Source organism: Desmodus rotundus, chromosome 4 (assembly GCF_022682495.2).
Source record: "Desmodus rotundus isolate HL8 chromosome 4, HLdesRot8A.1, whole genome shotgun sequence".
Classification (NCBI taxonomy): domain Eukaryota; kingdom Metazoa; phylum Chordata; class Mammalia; order Chiroptera; family Phyllostomidae; genus Desmodus; species Desmodus rotundus.
This window is the reverse complement of record NC_071390.1, coordinates 158,884,248-158,905,670: the sequence shown is the minus strand read 5'-3', so window position 1 is coordinate 158,905,670 and position 21,423 is coordinate 158,884,248. Positions and strand designations below refer to the sequence as shown.

Genomic DNA, 21,423 nt, shown 5'->3' with positions numbered 1-21,423 from the left:
CAGTGCACACTCAATATCCCATTCAAAGGTGGTTCACGTTTCATTGTTTGATGGAAAAATGCAGTGTTTTCGAGCGTCCTTGGTCTCCTGTACTGTGTTAATAGCTATTATTTTTATATCAGACATGAATTAAGAGTGTCTCGTGATCATTTCCCTCTCCACGGCGTGGCTGTCCCTTTTCTTTGCTCTGGGACACATGGGGGTGTGAAATAACTCCTAAGGGGACAAAGAGCCACTCGATTCTTAATGGGGTGGTGGAGGGGACCGGTGGCTGGAGTTTCGGGTTGCCCGTGTGTGGGAAATCTCACGTGCACCCAGAGGGGGACAAGCCTCCCCCCTCCCCATTGTGAGAAATAGTCTCGTAAAGATGGGAGCCGAGCAGAAATACAAGAGAGGGAGATTTTATTCTGGAGTGGAAGACAAATGAGCCAGACATAAGAGCCCTCGTTATTCAACCTTTTTCTTAAAAACAAGGCGGGGCAGTGGGGGTGGGGGTGGGGAGAAGAGAAAGCACTTGGAGGAAATAAATGAATCCATAAGTTCTGTCCCAAGAAGACTTAAAAGAATGTGAAATGGAAGCTTAGACCATCTTACAGTTTGGAGAGTTTTCTAGCTCTACCTAGTAGAAGACAGTAAGAAGAAGGCACCTAGGAAAATATTCTCCTTTGTTAACAGGGTACATATCCCAGAATTTTGAGCAGTGAGCCAGTTCTAAGGGTAATGAGAGTACACTGCTTGGGCCCTGGCCGGGTGGCTCAGTGGGCTGGAGCATTGTCCTGTACACCAAAAGGTCGTGTGTTTGATTCCCAGTCAGGGCACGCACCTAGGTTTCAGGTTCTATCCTGGGCAAGGCTCATAAGGGAGGCAACTCATCAATATTTCTCTCTTACAATCAGTGTTTCTCTCTCTTTCTCCCTCGCTCCCCCCACCCTCCTTTCTTCTCTCTCTAAAATCAATAAACATAACCTCAGGTGGGGATTAAATGTCACCTTTAAAAAAAGAAAGAATATACTCCTTGGGTACGGCATGAAATGACACAGTATGATATTTACATATTATGTTTATTAAGCGGGAACAAGTTGGTACAGACAGACAATAAACGATAGACATGTTAAGTATACCTAGTGTCTGTGTTTAAAACTCGCTTGTGTCCTGCTACGACAGCCCTACACAGTGTCGCGTTTGAAACTTTGTGCTGGACTCATGATCACCGCCTCGCACAATCCGAAGCAGGATAATGGTTATAAGGTACTTTTATTTTTGTTTCCACGTGTGTGTCCTTCCGTGTGGAGCGTAAGCCTTTACAGTTTGGGTGCACAGGGTATGGATGCTTTCCCATTATCCCTAAACTGTCTGGGTGTGTCCCTGCATTCTCCAGGTCTATTGGGATAACGGAGCTCAGATCATCTCTCCTCATGATAAAGGGATTTCACAAGCTATTGAAGAGAATCTAGAGCCGTGGCCTCAAGCTTGGGATGACTCTGTAATCGATAGCAGTCCACTTCTTCACGACCCAAGTGCTTCCATCAATAAGGACTACTATGAAGACCTTAACAAATACTGTTTTCACAGGTAAATGGATTGTACACACACCTCACGACAAAACACATCTGCATGCCTTCCCTCCGTCCTCTGATTGGACTTCACAAAGACTCAGGGTTTCCATGTTGGGGCTACTCCAAGGAGCTCTTGAGCAGTTACGGGAATACTTGTGTGTGTGTGTGTGTGTGTGTGTATGCCTGAGGATACACATTTTCATGGAACGTGTATCCTTAGGTACATTTCTGGCATCAGAATTGTATGTGCATTTACAAAGTTGATAAGGGTTTACAAATTGCTCTCCAAAAATGTTGTACTATTTGACTCTCCCAACAATAGTGTATGATCCACACACTCTTACCTACACTGAGTGTTATCACATTTTTCATGTTTCCCAATTTGCTAGATGAAGTAATATCTCACTTTATTTGCATGCTTATAAATAAGCTATTTTTCATGTTTATTTAACCTATACTTTTCTGTGTATTTGTTCATTTTTCATTTGTGAAACCACTTTGTTTATATAGAAAAATAGACTTCATTATTTTCAAATATTATTTTCCTTTCCATTGTTATCTTGGGAATTTTTTCCTGAACTTTTAAGAAAATTTGATAATGTTTATCAGGTTTTTTTTTAAAGACTTTATTTATTTATTTCTAGAGAAGGGGAAGGGAGGGAGAGAAACATCAATGTGTAGTTGCTTCTTAAGCCTGCAACTGGGGACCTGGCCCGCAACCCAGGCATGTACCATAGACTAGGAATTGAACCGGCGACCCTTTGGTTCGCAGGCCAGCACTCAATCCACTGAGCTACACCAGCCAGGGCTGTTTATCAGTTTTTGGATGTTTATATTTTGTAATGTTAAATCTTTTATGTATTGGTGGTTTTTACTTTTGTATGAGTTGTGAAGTAGGAAAACAAATTAGATTTCTTTAAAAAGATTGGCCGTTGTACCAACATATTAAGTTGAAGAGTACATCCTTCTTTGACCAATTGTAAATACTACTTTTATCAAGTTCTAATACCAGTCGAGTGTTTACTGTGCATCAGGTAGTGGCTGCGGGCTGGAACCTGAGCCCGGGGCTGGAACCTGAGCCCGGGGCTCGCTCTTTTACCCTGCCTAGGTGGGAGTGCCGCGTCATAAAACAGACTCTGAAAGCAATCAGAGTTGCTGAAAGTAACTACAGCATACAGTTTAAAACCTGAATATGTTGGGAGAGAGCTCTTGTACTTGGGAGACAGTAGGTACATTCTATTTCATTTTTTTAAACAATGGAATTAGAATGATCCTTTGGGGTCTCGTACATCTGTATTACCTTCATGTCCTACGTTCTGAGGGATCCGGGTCCTTGACATGTTGCGAACCTTCCAGTGTTGAGAGTCATGTTTGTGCATTTCATCATTTTCCATGGCGTGTCTGATCCTAGGAGCGTGAACAGGGAGACCAAGTTGAAGTTTGTGCACACCGCTGTCCACGGCGTGGGCCACCGCTTTGTGCAGTCGGCTTTCAGGGCTTTCGACTTCGTGCCCCCTGAGGCTGTTCCCGAACAGAAAGACCCCGATCCGGAGTTCCCAACCGTGAGATACCCGAATCCCGAAGAGGGTAAAGGTGTCTTGGTAACCTAATATTTTTAATTATAAAATTTACCTCTTATATTCAAAACTAGGACTGTCAAGTAAAATATGTTTTTATGTGCTTTTGTCATACTGAACAAAAATAATTTCATCATTGGAAATATTGACATTTATTAATCTCTCATCCATTTCTTAAAGGAACTTTCCAATTAGATTATCTTAGCATCAGGATATGAGGGCTGAAATTTAAATGCTTTAAATTTAATTTAATTAATTAAATGTAAGTTATGCTGCATCCTTAATGCCAAAAAAGAAGCAGTAATAGAATGGGAGTTCATCCCATGATTTTTATTCCTTAATGGTCATTTTTGCTGCTATGAAGCAGTGCTATTTAAATTATGGTACCTTCAACCTTTTTAAAGGGTAGAGTAACAGTGATATTCAGTGAGTCAGTTTATTTCGGTTTGTTTGTGAGGCTGGTCACAGGCGAGGCCTGGAAATACCAATCCGACCACACCCACCCTGTCAGATGTGCAGTGGACCCCAAGGGCAGGCTTGGGTCACAGGCTGATGCTCCCAGGACCTCACCTGACTGAGGAAGGAACATGTGACTAGCCAAGACCAGCTCCAGAAATACCAGCCTTAGTTTGGAGGAAGTTCCCTTTTAGTTCTGAAATAACTGAACGTTTTCAAAGACTGCAGTCTGCCTGATTCTTGATCGAAGTCCTCCTTTTTCTGCTCTCTTTCAGACTTTATCTTTTGCTTTGGCTGACAAAATCAAGGCCAAAATCATTTTAGCAAATGACCCAGATGCTGATAGACTTGCTGTGGCAGAAAAGCAAGACAGGTACAAATTAATTATGATTACCTACACAATAGAAAATATAAAGGGTGACCTCCTCGGCAGTCGCATGCTTCTGGGGAGTCTGGACCTATTTGGAAATACTTCCCGTTTACTTTGCAAATGGTCACCTTACTGAATTTCTGTCAAGTTCCCCAACACAGAGCAAGGTGCTGCCCCAGGGCCACACGACTGCCGTGCAAGCATAATGCCGATTAAACCCACCCCGTATGAGTAATTGTAGTATGAGTAATGACTCTGTGCCTAATGAGCACAGAATACTTGGCTTACTTCCAGCTTTATAGTTCTGTACTTGCTGGTGCATTTGGTAAGAAGGTGGGCCTTCAAGGAAATGTTGAATTTATGTTGCGCAGACCAGAGAGGAATAGCTGCGGAGTACTTGCACAGCGTCTAAGGCGGGTTTGGCTGTAGAGTGTCTGGAGAGGAGTGGTAGGTAGGAAGGTGGGGGGTGGCATTGAAAGGTCAGCAGGGTTCAAGGAGTTTCCGGTATCAAAGGGCATATGTAATGTTTGGGGGATAGTGGCGTGTTACCAAAGGGTCAGTTAGGGCTTTAGATTATGATCAAACGGGTTCACTTCTGTATCAGTTTTTAGAAAATTAAGCTAAGGGGATGCATGCTGAAATGGGAGCTGTACTTCTAGCCACGGGACCCACAGAGAGGAAGACGAGTCGCACCAATGTCTCTGGCACTCTCCCTGCTGTAGCACAGAGCCCGGTCTTAAGGGGGGGAAGCTGCTGCCCTCTCAGAACCAGCGATGTGACCCCAAGTTAAGATACACACACTATTGTTATCATAGGGGGATCAGCGTAGTTCTGTTATGTTTAAAAACAGCCGCTGCTGAAGACTAAGAGAAAACGAATTATATATCATCACTGACATACTTGTTTTATATGCCCTTCAAAGACTGGGCATTTGTCTAGGTAAACCGGCTGAGACGTGGTAGCTGCTCAGATGTTTGTGAAGTGACAGGTTTCTGGCCAGTTGTTTAAATACGAGTAACGAGAACAGTTCCCCCAGAAACTACTTGGAGCCGTGTTTGGCTAATCGTGTCAGAGGCTCCTAGTGCCCCTCCAAAGATCTCAGCGGGGTATGGCTTGCTTTGTCTTGCAGTGGTGAATGGAGAGTGTTCTCAGGCAACGAATTGGGGGCCCTGTTGGGCTGGTGGCTCTTTACTTCTTGGAAAGAAAAGAATCAAGATCACAGTGCCCTCAAAGATACATACATGTTGTCCAGCACCGTCTCCTCCAAAATCTTGCGGGCCATCGCCTTAAAGGAGGGTTTTCACTTTGAGGTAAGGCGTCTGAAGACGTGGGCTTTCCCCTTTCTTTCGCTCTGTAGGAGGTCTAAGGCACGTCTCTCTCTTTTGGATTATCCCTTCAGGAAACACTAACTGGCTTTAAGTGGATGGGAAACCGAGCCAAACAGCTAATAGACCAGGGGAAAAACGTCTTATTTGCATTTGAAGAAGCTATCGGTAAGGAGCAGTACGATGAGTGATGAGCTTAGACTTCGTTATAACATATAGAATGCAAATACATGGGGAAAGGGTGGATTTGGGTTCAAAAAGTCAGCGTGGAACAGGAGCGCACAGTTTGCTTTGCTTCTGTGGCATTCAGAGAGCCTTGAACTGTCCTACCTTTAAATTGGCATCTCAGGGTTTTTTTTTTTTTCCCAGCTAAAAAGAGTATCTTGCAAGTAACCAATCCACTAATGTAAGCAAGTGCATCCTTTCCCCAGGTGACTTAAAACAGTGGTGTTCTGCACATGGCTGCTGGTTGATCAAGAATCCGTATATTTGGGGAGTTGTGGTGTTTCCTCAACTGTGGTATTGACATCCAGGCCTAACGTACTTTGTTCCGCCTCTGAAAGTGCTCTGCAGATCTGTCCAGAGGAAAGGAGAATGTTCCTTCATCCAAGTGATTGTCTCCTGAAAGGATGACCCCAAGCCCAGGCAGAATGACTGAAAAAACACATCTTAAACTGTCAGTAGGAAAAAGCAGAAATGAGAATGAGCTATAGAAACCCGAAATTCAGGTGGTTGTGCTGAGGATGTTTTAGCTATTCATTTAGTAAAAGCTATGACATGTTATACTTACTCTATAGTATGTATTCTTGTGATGCACCCGTCTTATTTCCTGCAGTACACATAATATTCAACTAATGTATCAAATGAAATGCAGGGGCTCAGCTTTGCTCTCTTGTTGTTACAATTGGCAGTCTTGTCTTCCTACAGATTTTTAGTTTTAAAACACGTTTACGTTGGTTTATTGAAAATGTATTGCATATCAACTACACAGTGATCCTGAAAGATATGGACACTGACCTTAGCCTACAGCACCTTCGAAGGATCTAGTTAAATAACCACACAAAAGAGGATAGGCCAGGTATCGAGATGAATAATAGAACTCCCAAGAACTCCGGGGATTCAGAGAAGACAGAATAAGCCCTGACCAGAACAATGGGGAAGGATTTTGTGGGAGCTGGAGGAATTTGGGCTGCACCTAGGAGAGAGCACATTTGTCTAGGAGGAGGACTCTCCTTACAGGCCAATCAACAAACACGTCTTGAAGGCCTGGTATGCGCTAGGCACTGGGCTGGATTCTTAAATATAGTAATGGCGAATGAGAAGAACCCACATACTCATACTGTACAACATCTTAGGCAATAGGATGCATATAGATACCTGCACGCACAGTGTTATGAAGCAGTGGTTCCCAACCTTTTTGGCACCTGAGATCAGTTTCGTGGAAGATGATTTTTCCACGGGTTGGGGGTTGGGAGGGTGGGGATAAAATGGAGCTCAGGCGGTAATGTGAGCGAGTGATGGGGAACAGGATGAACCTTCTCTCGCTCGCCCGCCGCTCACCTCCTGCTGTAGAGCCTGTTTCCTCATGGGCCACAGACCGGTATGGGGGGGGTCGGGGACCCCTGCTATAATAAAGGAACCCACTCCTAAGCATATGCATCTGACACGTGTTTCTGCAGGATATATGTGCTGCCCTTTTGTTTTGGACAAAGATGGAGTGAGTGCGGCTGTCATAAGCGCAGAGCTGGCCAGCTTTCTAGCTACCAAAAATTTGTCTTTGTCTCAGCAGCTGAAGGCCATCTATGTTGAGTAAGTGTCTACTGACTCTGTTTAATTGAAATAATGTGTTTTGATTAGTTGCAGGTGTACAACCTAATAATTTGATACATGTATGTATTGTGACCTGACCACCACAGTAAGTCTAGATAACATGCATCACCACACGTGGTCATATCTTAAATGTATCATGTTCTTGCGTATGAGATACTAATAGTCTTTCTAATGCTCTTCCTTTGGTTATCAATGCTGTTGCTTATGAAAGTGAAATAAGAGATTATCTTTTCCTTTTGATACTTAACCACGTAATAGTAATTACCATTTGTGATGGCATTAATCTTTACTAAATGAGAACATTAGTTGCAGAATGTGATTGTAAGTGATGCCCCAAAAGATTAAATGTGTTCATGAAGCATCTACTCAGTCTTTATGGAAGTCACTCAGCTCTGCCTTTCTGGCACAAAAGCAGCCAGACCCAGAGCATAGTGAAATGGGCCTGGCCTGGCCGTGTTCCGGCCAAGTTGTTCCCTACACACAGAGGCTGAGAGCAGGGCAGCCGTTTGGTGGTCCCTGCGGTGAACTGCTGTACCTCTTGTTTAATGCTAAATTTAGTGCTTTGGAGCCAGTCGTGGTCATTCATTGCAGTAAATATTTCGGAATATACTGGTTGCTGCCTGTTCTGGATCCACTGTGTGGAATCGCGTGTTCCTCATTTTGCCTGTGTTTGCATTTGTTTTGATAGGTACGGTTACCATATTACCAAAGCTTCATATTTCATCTGCCATGATCAAAACACCATTAAAAAATTATTTGAAAACCTTAGAAACTATGATGGGAAGAATAATTATCCAAAAACTTGTGGCAAATTTGAAATTTCTGGCATTAGGGACCTTACCACTGGCTATGATGATAGCCAGCCTGATAAAAAAGCTGTAAGTAATGTCCACTTTCATCAAACTCTTCTATTTACCTTCTGTTACACTGTAAAAAGCTTACCATATATCATTGCGATACTGTGACTTACTTATTTTTTTTTAATACTTTATTTACTTTGAGAGAGAGGGGAAGGGAGGGAGAAAGATAGGGAGAGAAACATCAATGTGTGAGAGATACATTGATCAGTTGCCTGTCACACACCCCCAACTGGGGACCTGTCCCACAACCCAGGCATGTGCCCTGACTGGGAATTGAACCAGTGACCGTTTGGTTCGCAGGCTGGCAGTCAATCCACTGAGCCACACGAGCCAGGGCAGAGAAAAATGATAACTGTTTTATAGTAAGAAGTACATATTTGGTCTTCATCTATTTTTCTGGCACAGAGCTCCTAAAACCCTTAGAATTTCGTTAAGTCATGAGAGCATAAAGGTGTCTTAACGTTGATAAGGTGACTTGCGGAAAGCACCTAAGGATGGGAGCTGGTTGCCAGGAAAACCAACCAGGTGATTAGAGAGTCAGAACTTTCAGCCCCACCCAGACTTCCGGGGAGCGGAAAGGGGATGGAGATTGATTTTAATTGCCAATGGCCAGTGATTTAATCCACCATGCATACGTAACAAAGCCTCCATAAAAATCCAAAAGGACGGGGTTTGGAGAGCTGCTACCCTGGTGAGCAGGTGCAGATTTGGGAGGACTTGGAAGCTCATAGAGGGCAGAGGGCATGGTAGCTCCCCGCTCTTTTCCCATACGTTGCCCTGGGTATCTCTTTATCTGGCTGTTCCTGAGTTATACCATTTTATAGTAAATTAGTGAACTGGTACATAATATGTTTGTTTGAGTTTAGTGGGCTGCTGTAGCAAATTAATCAAACCCAAGGAGGAGGTCTTTGGAACCTCTGATGCAAAGCCAGTTAGAAGCACAGGTGACAACCTGGACTTGTGACTGGTATCTGAAGCGGGAGGGGAGCTTTTGCAGGACTGAGCCATTGACCCGTGGAACCTGGTTCTGTCTCAGGTAGATAGTGTCAAAATTGAGTTTACCTGTAGGACACTGGGTGGTATGGTTGTGTGGACAACCAAGCAGTCCTCCCATCCTATCCATAGTTGGAATTGGGTGCAGAACCACTTTAACTATGTAATTATTGAAGCTGAATTTAGGACATTTAGGCATTATTATAAACAAGCTATCTCAAGTTAAAAATCATAGCCTAGACCTAAAAGGGTTCTCACTAGTCATCTCAGCCAACTTTGTCATTGAACTCATAAGGAAATCAATATTCAGAGGTGCAGGGTCTGCCTGAGGTCACACAGCTCCTTGGTGATGGTTGGGGTACCATCTGGGTCTTCTGATTCCAGTTGTCCCGCTTTTCCTCTGTCTCAGTCGTTCTGTCCTGAAACAAGGAACAGAGTCACCTGGCCCCCTGGTTAAAACACCAAGCACTGCAGCCCAACCTCGGTGTCTGAAGTGGGGACCAAAAATGTGTCTTTCGTACAAGTTCCTGGCTGATGCTGGTGCTACTGGTCCACCCTTGAGAACCACTGTTTGCTTCCTGCTTAGTTTCCCCTGTTCTCTGAATGTCTGGTAGCTGTTGGCTGTGAAGCGTGAGACCACACCCTTCACACCATGCGCATCCCCAGTAGAGGCAGAGGAAGGCCAAAAGGTCTAGCCGAGGCAGGAGGTAGGGGAGAATGTCCTTCTCAGATGGTAGACATTTTCTCTGATGTTTACCCTCTGATATATTTTTCGTTCTCATCACCACAGTATATTTGTAAAAGATACATAGTATTAAGCATTGCAGTGAAACGTGGCAGCTCCGGCCACTGCCATCTCTTTGTCACACTGCTGACAGCCGCCTTCCCTCTCGGTTTTCCTTCTGGCCTTTACCACCTGGTTTCTAAATAACGTGCTGATAGGGTGATGTTCTGACTTACCCGCTATCAGACTTTATTAATTTTCTGTCATGGAGATCAGGGTTTGGGTCTTGCCCTTGCAGCATTCACCATCCCCCTTTCTCCCCTGTCCTTGAAAGACACTTGTACCGTAACTTCGGGTGACATCGGCTTCTGCGCGTGAATCATTGTGACTAGTCACTGCTGTTTCCTGCTTAGCTAGGTGTTGTACTTTGATTAGGTTCCCCCCATTTGTGTGAAGAATTGTCTTTCCTGTCATTAATTGTTCCTCCGCTCTTTCCACTGCTTGGATTTCCATGTAACTATCACCAGTCCTTCCCTCGTCTTTCACGTGCCCCTCAGCAGGGTGTCCGCAGGGTCCAGTCATTCGGCCTGTCTGTTGGTTCTGTTTTGTTTCCAGCGGCCTCCCTCCTGGTCCCGTCCCCACTCACCAGGGTTGGGTCCCTGGCTGTGGGACCCCATGACCTCCTCCTTCTGCATTCATTTTCCTAAATCACGTCCTCTAGGAGCTTCCTAAGAGAAAGGGCATGGGAGGTAAACTTGAGACATGTAGACCTGAAAATGTCTTATTCTGCCCTCGGACTTCATTGCCTCAGTTTTGAAAGCCTTGGTCCCTGATTGGCTGGCGTCCCGTGTTGCTGCTGAGCATACATTCATTCGCTCGTTCGCTCATTCAGGAACAAGCTGAGGCCTACTGCGTGCTGCACACGGGGGTGCCGATGCCATCTGTGTTCAGTCCTTCACATGCCTTGTTTATTTCTCTGTGGGAAGGCTTAGGAACTTGGGATTCTAAAATTTCAGGGACGTACTTTACTGTGGGTCTCTTCTTATTCCTTCTTCTAAATACTTAGTGGGTCTTTGTTGGTCTGTAGAGTCATTTCTCTTAGTTTTGAGAAATTTTCTTGATTTTTGCATCAGAGAAGGAAGCTGGATGGCTGGATGGTTGTTTTTCAAATAGCCTCTTCCCCTGCGTTTTCTGTTCTCCCTTTATCAACAAGTTTTTCGTTAGATGCTAGCTCTCCAGGGCCAATCTCTACTTCTTGTGTTTCTTTCCTGCCTATTGCCCATCTGTATTTTCTTGTCCTACTTTTTGGGAGATTTTTTCAACATTAACTTTCCATGCTTCTGTTGACTATGGATTTCAGCTCTTATGATCTAATTTGTTAATAATGACATCTTATTCTCCTTTCATGTATATAATATCTTAATACTTTTAAGGATAGTAATTATGGCTTTTTTTTAAATGTAGATCTTTTTTTGCTCTGTATTGTCTTTATTCTTTATTTCCTCCAAGTTCTTTTTTTAAATTTGTTTGTTTTGGACTTTGTCTTTTATTTGTTGTCTTCTCCAAAGCCTAGTAAACTTTAATTGTCCTTTGGGCACTAAAAAGCTGATTGGAATCTCTGAGTGTAGGCACAAGCCTTGTCATGTGGCAGACTTCACTCTGAGGAGGTAGGATAGCAAATTAACATTTGTATGGGGGCCCCATCTGGGGAAGCCTAGCTTTCATCCTGGTCTCTTGCTTGAGGACTATCCATTGGATGCTGAGGCCCTTTAAGTGGTGGAGAGGTCCTGGGGGCATGGGGAGAGGGGGGCTAGCATTCATTGTGGACTCTATAACCTAATTTCTGTTTGCACCACACCCTGCCCTCCAGGGTGCCTGGTGTCCCCAGCTCCTGAGACTCTCTGGTTCTGTTATACCAGACAATTAAACCATCTTCTATGAGCTGGATGCCTGACTGTGTGGGCAGAGGGTGAGGATCTGAGAGGGCCTGATAACTACTGTTAAATACTGCCTTCGCCTCTCCCCTTCCCTTGGCATTACCCAGTGCCTCCAGGCAGTGAGCTTGGCCAGGGTTCTGCGGGACACCTTGACTCAGTTCTTGTCTGTCGCCTGTAGGTGTTCAGCTGCCATCCTGTGCTCCGTGGGGTCAGGTCTGCTCCTTCATCTGTCTTCTGACTTCCTGGATGGGCTGGCAGCCCCGTGCACTGCCGCTTCCTGTTTTCCTCTCCCCTCGCGTTGGTTTTGTTTTTATGCCTCTGTCATTTTGGTAGGGCTCTGAGAGCAGTGAGCAGGAATGCATCTGCCAGAAGCTTTATCTTTTGTTTGTTTGTGGACCTATTTTGCAAAGTTAAAGAAGATCTAGTGTTGTTGTTTTTCTATTTTTGGAATGCAGTATTAATCTATTTGAATCAATTTCTTGAGGAATGATGTATTTCAATTTTAGTAAAGCTTTAGTAGTTTCAATGAACAGAACAAAGGAGGTTAAAAAGCCTAGTAAACAAAATTACTTAATTTTCACAAATTTCCTTATTGTCATTATCTAGTATGTCATTTCCATGGAGTATCTTTTCAGATTTTTCTCAAAGATGTTCTTCTTTCTGAGCCAGTGAATTTGTTTGGCATTTATTTTCGTGCTCACCCAGGGGAAACTATGACTTAACGCCAGAAGAGTTCCTGTTACTATTTAAATTTAGAACATGTGTAATTCATTCCTAGGTTCTTCCGACTAGTAAAAGCAGCCAAATGATCACCTTTACCTTTGTGAACGGCTGTGTGGCCACCATGCGGACCAGTGGGACGGAGCCCAAAATCAAGTACTATACGGAACTGTGTGCCCCGCCTGGAAACAGGTAAGAGGGGGATGGCAGCTGCTGCGGTTTTCAGTCCCTCGACTTCCTAATTGGTTCTTTTCAAATGCTAAGTGAAACATTTCATCTTTCCAGTGTGTTGTATAATCAGGAAGGTTGTTTCAGGACCTGCAGCAATATTGTGACTTCAATAGCTGCTTGAAGCCTCCAGGGACAAGAGTGTTCTTGGGGCTCACATCTTTGTAACGTGGGAAAGGGCTGAGTTGGTCACTGTCCAGCAACTGTGACATTTTCAACTTTAACAGCTGTGGTGTGTGTATCAGTTAGCATGTGTAAATGCGCTGCTTCATACCTACTTAACCCGCAGCTAACTAGCATTTCTCTCTTTGGATTACAGTTAAGAATTGGGGAGGGGGAGTTTTAAGGTGAAGTTGACTCTGTCCAATAGACATAAAATGTGAGCCACATATGCAATTGAAATTTTCTATTAGTGAATAGAAACAGGTAAAAGTAATTGTAATAATATATGTTATTTAACTTAGTATATTTAAATGTTGTCATTACAATATGTAATCCATAACAAAAATTATTAATGATATATTTTACATTTTTGTCACATGAAGTCTTCAAAATCCATTCAGTGACTTACAACTTACCACGTATCTCAGTTCAAATGCCAATTTTTTAAAAACACTTGATCTATATTTAGATTTCATAAAATCTCCAGTTGAAAAAGTAGATTTTGGAAAAAGAAAAAGTAGATTTTGATACCCCAGTTGTTCCAATCATACTTACGTTTTCCAACAACTGAATCAAGTTTTTAAATTTGAATTTCGATCAGTCAGATTTAAGTGAAATTAAAAAGTCAGTGTCTTGGCTGTGCCAGGCACATTTCAAGTGCTCTCCAGCCCCATGTGGCTAATGGCTTCTGTAGCAGACAGCCTAAGCCCAGGTAGTCGTTACGACATATGTATGCCGAAGTTTTGCTTGTACAAGGGTTTTTCTGGCTTTGAATCAAATTTGCACTATGTGGAAATAGAGGCAGAGGAAATTTACTGAGCAACTTAAATTGCAAGGCAGTAGCAACTAAAAGGTAGCAAATTAGGGGGGTAGGGAAACAATTGTTAGGGTTAGACTCTCCTTAGACTGGAGGAAGTGAGTGCTGATAGCAAAGCAAAAAATACTAAAGCAAAACAAAACTAGAAACCTGGAAACAAGAACTCAGAATGTTACCGCTCTGGGAGTCTATTGTAAGTGAAGAGCATTGGGCACCCGGTGGTCCTGAGTCGTCAGAGTAGGAACTCCGGAGCAAAGTCCTGATATGGGCCTCAAACATCAGGATGCTCAAATATATTTACTAAGTCGTGGGACTGTGTAATATATTTTGTTCCAGATTCCATTCAAAGCCTTTTTGTGCTTAAAGGGCAAAAACTCAACTATTTAGCAACTTAAACAGATAAAACAGCTAGTTGGCTAAGCGCTTTGCATTACCAGTGTCTTATTGAATACTATGCAAAAATCAGTGTTTCCAGATGTGTTAAATAACAAGCTGTTTGCTAGTATATCGAGTGTGATTTTCTATTGACTTCTTTGTAATTCTTATTCTCACTTAGTGGTTTCATGTCTGTGTCCTACTCTTTTGAAAACAAATCGACATTAGTCCAATGTATAGAGGTTTTCTATATGTATTTGTCTTTTCCTTTTCATTGGCCTGTGAAAATGCGCCTAACATTTCAGAAAACTTTCCTTTCTAATAACAATACTATTTAATGTTTAAGGATCTATGGTATTTAAGACCCTGGCTTGCTTTTATTAATGTTAAATGCACCATTAAGCACAAAGTCATCGGTGGATGCGCTGTCGGGGCCGAAGCCAGGCGCCAGCGTACCTGACGTGCAGCAGCCGTAAGGCCATGGCTGAGGTTTCTGTTTCCGATAACCTGAGACAGCATATAGTCGTATCATGAATTTCATTTATTCATAGAATTTCACGACCCGAATCCTTTAGAATGCAAACCCTATTTATTTATTTATTTATTTAATATTTTAAAGCCTGCTTTTTAAAAACTATTTTTGTTGGTGTTGATGTCTCTAGTTTTTATTTTGGAAAATTTCAAACCTACAGAAATGTTGAAACAATGTAGTGAATATCACACACCCGTACTTCTACCCGGGGTTGGCAAGCTCCACCTATAAGGAGCTAGACAGTAAATATTTTAGGGTTTACAGGCCATATGGTCTCTGCAACGACTCAGCTCTGCTGCTGTAGAGAGACAGCAGCCATATCCATGAAGGAGTGGGTGTGGCTGTGTGCCAATAAAACTGTATTTACCCTAGCAGGCTGTAAGCCCTAATTTGCCTACCCCAACCCCTAGAATTAGCATTTTATGATATTTGCTCTTTCTCACCATATATATGTATATATATTTGTCCTGAGCCATTTGAAAGTAAGTCACGGACTTCAATATGCATTCCTAAGAACAAGGACATTCTCTTACTATGTAAGGTCTAGATAATAATTGTATCAGGCAGGGTTCAAACAAACAAAACCAGTAGGAGCTATATATAGATACATATCTCTATAGACATACAGATATATGTCTGTAGAGATAGTAAATTCACTGTCAGGTTTTAGTTTTAGGTATATGGTTAAAAAACCCACAGTGATTATAAGTTATGTGCTTTTGAGAATTGCTTTTTTTCTTCAACACATATTTGTGGGGGGGGGGGGGAAGACCTGTGTGATTCCTATGTACTTATGAAGCATAATTACTTCATATGTTACCAGTAGGGGTGCAGATAATTATAATGAGAGCTCCATTTATTGAGGTTTTTGGGCCAGGTTCTGTCCTAATTGTTTTACGTAATTTATCTCAGTCTATACAACAACCTGGGAAGGTCGAATCTTGATCCCAGTTTTACAAAGCAGGAATCTGGGCCTTCCAGAGGCTAAGCCACTTGCCCAAGGGCACTCCCTAGTAACCAGTAGAACCAGAATTAATAAAGTGGATTAATTAAGTGTAATAAACAGATCATTTTTGTTGTATGGCTTAACTTTCACAGTGTAAAAATGGCCTTAACCAATTACAAGAATTGCCATGTCCATTAAAATAAAGTTTGCGTGTATTAAATATGGTCAAATAGGAAGTAATGAAATTTTGAATTGAAGGGTTTAGTTTTTTACATCAGCTTTTTGGTTTAAAGTTCTTACAGTAACTCACACTGCTGGTGGCCTGACACAGGAGCTGCTGGAAACTTGTCTAATTACAAGTCCTTTTTATCTGTCCTATGTCTTCCAGTCACTTACATATGAATGAGTGTTTTGAAAACTTGATTTCCTTGGAGGGATCTAGCTCCCTAGATTCTCAGTTGAATTTCAGCTGTGCCCCCTTTGTTCTGCAGGTAGGATAATACAGAAAAATCTGGGGGTCTTGAGTTCCTGGTATGTGCTGAGCGGGCCTGCTAGCAGGCTCTCCATTTCTGTCCGTGCTGGGAAGGCCTTACAGCAGCCTCTGCCGCTTACCTTCCAGCAGTATGAGGGGGAGCAGGGTCAGGAACATTCTTATCCTGGGAGCCCGAGGACAGGACGGATGTCGTCTGGGAGGTCCAGCAGGAGTTAAGGACAACCAGAACCATGAAAGTTTTCTCTGCACTGTTGGGTGCAGACATTGCAGAGGGAATGCTAGGCCAAAAACTGTGTTTCTTAAAAATTCTTCTGAGGACTGCGAAGGGGTGATTTCGTTTATGGTTGAGACTTTGGGAAAGCCTTTAGGGAAAATAATGGATATTGTCTCATGGGAATTTTTTTTTTTTTGGTCTATGTCAACAGAGGCTGAAGTCACCGGAGTTCCGTTTTGTCTGAGTTAGCCCTCTTAAGGTTGTGTTTCCCTGTTACTTGGTTAAAATATGCTTTGGAGTAATCTACTAATCTGGGATTTCCCCCCTTATTTTGCAGTGATCCTGAGCAGCTGAAGAAAGAGCTAAATGAACTAGTCGCTGCTCTTGAAGAATATTTTTTCCAGCCACAAAAATATAACCTCCAAGCAAAGGCAGAGTAAAATATTCCAGCATTGGGCTCGATTACATTTACCTACAATTAAGAGGAACTTGATTTGTTAAGCATTATTTGTGAGGGCCAAATAATTTGAACTGTCACTACAAGTATTTACGCTTTTTTAATAGATCTACATTCCTCATTGTTTTATGTTTGAGCTTTAACGTAAAAGCAGAAAAGATGGGCAAGCCTAACAAACCAACATTCCTATGAAAAAGGTTGACACTTGGCATTATCAGAGTTTTAAAAAAATGAAGATATAAAAAATATATTATGAATATACTTTAATTAGAATAAAAAACAAATATATTTTTCTCTATAATTCTTTTTATGAATAACTGAAATAGCCAGGATGTCTGCACAGTTAGTTGATATGTGGGTGCTCTTGGGTTGAACACCTGCCTTCTGACTTGTGCAGGTGTACCTCGTTTTACTGTGCTTCGCTTCATTGAGTTCACAAGTGTTGTGTGTTTTACAAACCGAAGGCAAGACCCTCCACCAGCGAAAAGATCACAACTCACTTTATTGGGGTGGTCTGGAACTGAACTTGTGCTATCTCTGGGGTATTCGTCTATATAACTGGGGTGGGCAAAAGTAGGTTGACAGTTAGCAGTTGTTTGTAGGGAACATAACACAATGAGTAATAACTAATAATCCAAGAATAGACTTAGTGTTTCGTGTACTCACCACTGTAAACCTACTTTGGACCATTTCTATCACATTGCTTATAAAGTAAAATAAATGAACAGGTCGAATGTTGTGTTTATGTTTAGGGAAAATATAATTTATAGAAACCTGTAAAAAGGAGCAAAGATACTTTAAAAAGATAAGGGTTTTTTTATCCAAATCCTTTTAGTTATAATACATTGTTATACATTGTACATGTACTAGGAAAAATCAGCTTAAGCATCTTTGTTCAAATGCATTAACATTCATTTTCTCTCTTTAAGTCTTGAATCAAATAGTTGGTTATTTGAAACTTGCAGAGTACTTCATTGTACGATTTTTAGCTCTCTCATAGTTTGTTTCTTGTTCCTGAGGCAGCAAGGATAATAAATAACTATACCTGACTTTGATATTTTCTGCCTTGTTTGTACATAATCAAAATCTAAAGCCAGACTTTTCTATAATAGATTTTCTTTTTCAGGTTTATTATTTTAGCCTGTGCCTTCTACCCTACTCATAACTGTTGGCCTCACAACCTTCCAAAATGACTCCCATTGAATGAGCACTCGTGAGGCAGGGCCACACTGTTCTTTCTGTACTTTATGTATTTCATGTGATTTTCTATTTTTAAAGCAAATGATTGCCCATTATTATTCTTATTGTTAACTGAAATGGTTATGAAGTGTTTCAGAAAAATAAAAAATTATAATATTGTTGACAATCATTTTTCTAAAGGAAAGGAAAAAATGGCTTTATATGTTAGTCATACATAGCTTGTGCCCTACCAGAACTCTTAAATCTACAATATTCAATGTATTCTGTCAGCTGCTTCATTGCAGAAGCTCTATGTACTTCAGGTTATAATGTCTTCAACTAGCAAGCTGTATTCTGGAAAAAAAGAAACAGTAGATTGTGTCCTCTCTGGTTTGTTGAGCATGTAAACTGTATCCCATCACAGAGTTCGTTCAGAAAATACAGAAGCGATTGAGATCCAGTTCTGCTGTTGTGGAGCTGCCGGTCTAATTGGAGGGCTAGTAATAATGGTCACACTTACAAATTCTATAGGAGGATTTTGCAAAGTACTCAGAGGTCAGACGTGTGAGAGTCATTCTGCGCAGCGAAAGCCTCCCAGAAGAGGTGATGAGAGAGCTGCTTCACCTTTGGAGGTGAGTAACCTCTGAAGATGGAGTAGAAGGTCTTCCAGGCACAGAAGCACAGCATTAGCAAAGGTGTACAGGTGCTGGGATGTGTATGTGTATTTGGGGGAGGGGCGGGGGAATGGGACCCAGATGTAAACCTCAGGACAAACCCCACTCCTCTGCTGCTCAGGTGAGCCGTCGAACCTAGAGGAGATTCCCCCGACTTATTTCTCACTTGTATTTCCAAGAAATAGCACACCATGGATGCTCACGCAGTATTTCGTGACTTTTTGTTACGGGATTCAGGGTGGCATAATTCGTGGTGCATACAGCTTGCAGCGTAAGGCCCCTGGGTTCTAACCTTGGTCTGCTGTAAATCAGCTCTGTGACCTTGGTCAAGTCACTTTATCTCAAATTATATTATTTTTTTAAACTTGTTTTTAGAGCATTTGCAGGTTCACAGAAACTTTGAGAGGAAGGCACAGAGATCTCCCCTATGCATGCACAGCCTCCCCTGTTACCACCCTCCCCCACAAGAGTGGTCGTTCATCACTAGCGATGCCCCTGCCGACACTGACACATCGCCCCTGAACTGCACGGACAGTGCAGAGATCACTGGTGGCCAGGGATTAGTGAGGGGAGAGGAATGCATAAGCAGAGCACGGAGAATTCTTAAGGCAGTAAAAAGAAAGTTCTCTGTATGATTTTATAATAGTGAATGCATGTCTTTATACCTTGGTCCAACTCCACAGAATGTACGACACCAAGAGCGAACCCTAATGTAAACTGTGGACTCTGGGTGACCATTTTTTTAAGATGTAACGCTGTTACTAAATGTCCTCTGAGGTCAATTCATGCTGCAGGTCCTTACATTCAGTGGGAATCCAGTAAGAGCACTATCAGCAACAATAAATCACTGGCAATTCTCTTTGACAGAATGCCTAACCAGCCCTCTGAGGTGGGGACAGACACTTTGTACCAAAGAGCGACCTTGTGTTCGTACCCTGCCTTACCTTGCAGCCTGAAGGGGTGGGCGCTGCAACTGGGGACCAGCAGGGTGGACCACGGGACCTGCGGGTGCCTGGAAACGAGTTTTTGCAGGGGAGTGAGGCATGACCAGGAGGGAGTGCTGTGTAGCGGCCCCCTGTGCATTCTGGTAGCTGAACCTGCTCCAGGAGGAACTCCCAGTTGGAGTGGTGAGCTGGCGGCCCATTTCCTCTTGATGCCGGGAAAGACCAAATCCCAAGTTAGGACTATGGGACTGACTTGCAAGAGGAAATGCAGGCCAACGTTTTTCTCTCTGTGGTCTATGAAATAACAACTGTTCCTCTTTAAGAAACACTGGAAGTACCTCTCATTTATTTACCTCATTGATTTTCCTCAGACAGGCAATTATGGGAAAGTATTGTCATTTCATGACATTGGTGACTCAGGGCATTATGGGATCAAATGCATGTGTCTGTGCTCACTCATATGTCCACTGACTGAATCTTGTTTGGAAATGGCTGTGAGCCAGGCACTTGTCTGGACACCGGTAAGTCCCGACCTCAGACTCAGGGGAAGGACCCCTGAGAACAGCCCCTCGCTATAGAGGGCACTGCACTGCACGAGGAAGGTGTGAGCAAGCAGTTCTGGAACACCCCGTTTAGACTCTTTCCTCCGAGACTCCAGTTCAAATTCCTAACGTTTTTGTTTAAAACAATTTGGGAGGCTGTTTGCAAGTCATTTCCCTGCATCATCCCTTTGTTCCACTCTTGTGTAGGGGTTCAGAACAGGCCTCCCCCAAATGTCTCACTTTGGTATGTGAATTATTTTGAGCTGAGTGTAATCAAGACCTTGCAGGCTCACAAGAAACTTCTGGCTCCTTCCTTCACTGCCTAGAAGAATATGAATGAGGGCCTTGCCCATGATAAGCAATTATCAGATATAACCTTTATTTGACCTCTCTATATGGCAGGGCTAACTGCTAAATACTGAGCACCTGCTCTTCTTAGTGTCCTGCAATGACCCTCTAAAGCCCCAAGGCTCAGAACGTCACATATCTTGTTTTCCTTGTCTCTGAACCTCTCATGTATGTGGATTTCCATATGTATGTATGAAATTAAATTTGATTATTTTCTCTTGTTAATTTGTCTTATGTAAATTTAATCATTAGACCAGTCAAAAGAATGTTGAGTAGAGGAAAGTTGCTTTCTCTCCCACACTTGCTGCAAGCATAAGGAGGAGGACCCAAAAACCCTGGAATTATGTTCTGGAGAGCTTCCTCCCCTAGGTGAGTGTTCTAGGAACCCATCTGTATTAGTGTACCAGCTGGCATTGTTGTAAGGGGCTGTGTTCGGCTTCGGTGATTTTTTTTTTTTTTGAAGACTCAACACATTTGCCCATTTCATGATGGGTGACTTACAAGCACACCTGCCCATACTGTACTGAGTGTTCAGCAGTTTTTGGAAGGCAGCTCACCACTATGCCACCAATGCAAGTGTTCAGCAGTTTTTGACCCAAAACAGCATGACCCCCCGTGTCCCACCTTCCCTAGTCACCTGATCTTGCTCCAAGTGACTTTTTGTTGTTGTTCTTTCCCTTGATAAAAAAAAAAAAATTCCTTAAGGGGAAATATTTTGCTGATACGGAAGAGGGGAAACGGGAAAGGGCAGAAGCACTACACGGCAATCGGTGAGTTCAGAAACTTTTGAGCAGTAGAAAACATGTCGATTGGTGTATTGCATCAAATGGACAGTACCTTGAAGATGACTGAAGATTAAACGTAAGAATACACAATTTTTTATAAATAAACCAGGTTTGGGGGGGGCCACCTTGTATTTGTGTAGAATAAGTATGCCATCAAGATATCACAGTCCTATGCAGATGAGAATCAAAATCTACAATAATAGGCCTTCTTCTGTAGACTTCCCCATGCGAGCAGAGTGTAGAGGCTGCTCAGATTCACGGACGAGAACCACCGTGAAGAGGTGAGTGCCTCCAACAGGAATGCATGGCCACCAGGACGGAGAGTGGTGCTGGGCATGGCTTCTGGATCTGGCTCCCTTGTGCAGACCCTTGAAAAGAA

At 42.7% G+C, this 21,423-nt stretch overlaps 1 protein-coding gene across 1 annotated transcript in view; it reads left to right on the top strand.

The window, feature by feature from the left end:
- Window positions 1-17,621, top strand: part of PGM2 (phosphoglucomutase 2) — a 29,925-nt gene extending 12,304 nt beyond the window's left edge. The window contains exons 5-14 of the mRNA XM_053922899.1: window positions 1,165-1,248; window positions 1,379-1,572; window positions 2,968-3,157; window positions 3,865-3,962; window positions 5,089-5,269; window positions 5,359-5,452; window positions 6,964-7,093; window positions 7,803-7,992; window positions 12,407-12,540; window positions 16,453-17,621. Coding sequence (XP_053778874.1) covers window positions 1,165-1,248; window positions 1,379-1,572; window positions 2,968-3,157; window positions 3,865-3,962; window positions 5,089-5,269; window positions 5,359-5,452; window positions 6,964-7,093; window positions 7,803-7,992; window positions 12,407-12,540; window positions 16,453-16,555 — 1,398 coding nt within the window. The 3' untranslated portion in view covers window positions 16,556-17,621. The remainder of the gene's footprint in view (window positions 1-1,164; window positions 1,249-1,378; window positions 1,573-2,967; window positions 3,158-3,864; window positions 3,963-5,088; window positions 5,270-5,358; window positions 5,453-6,963; window positions 7,094-7,802; window positions 7,993-12,406; window positions 12,541-16,452) is intronic.
- The last annotated feature ends 3,802 nt before the right edge of the window (window positions 17,622-21,423 follow it).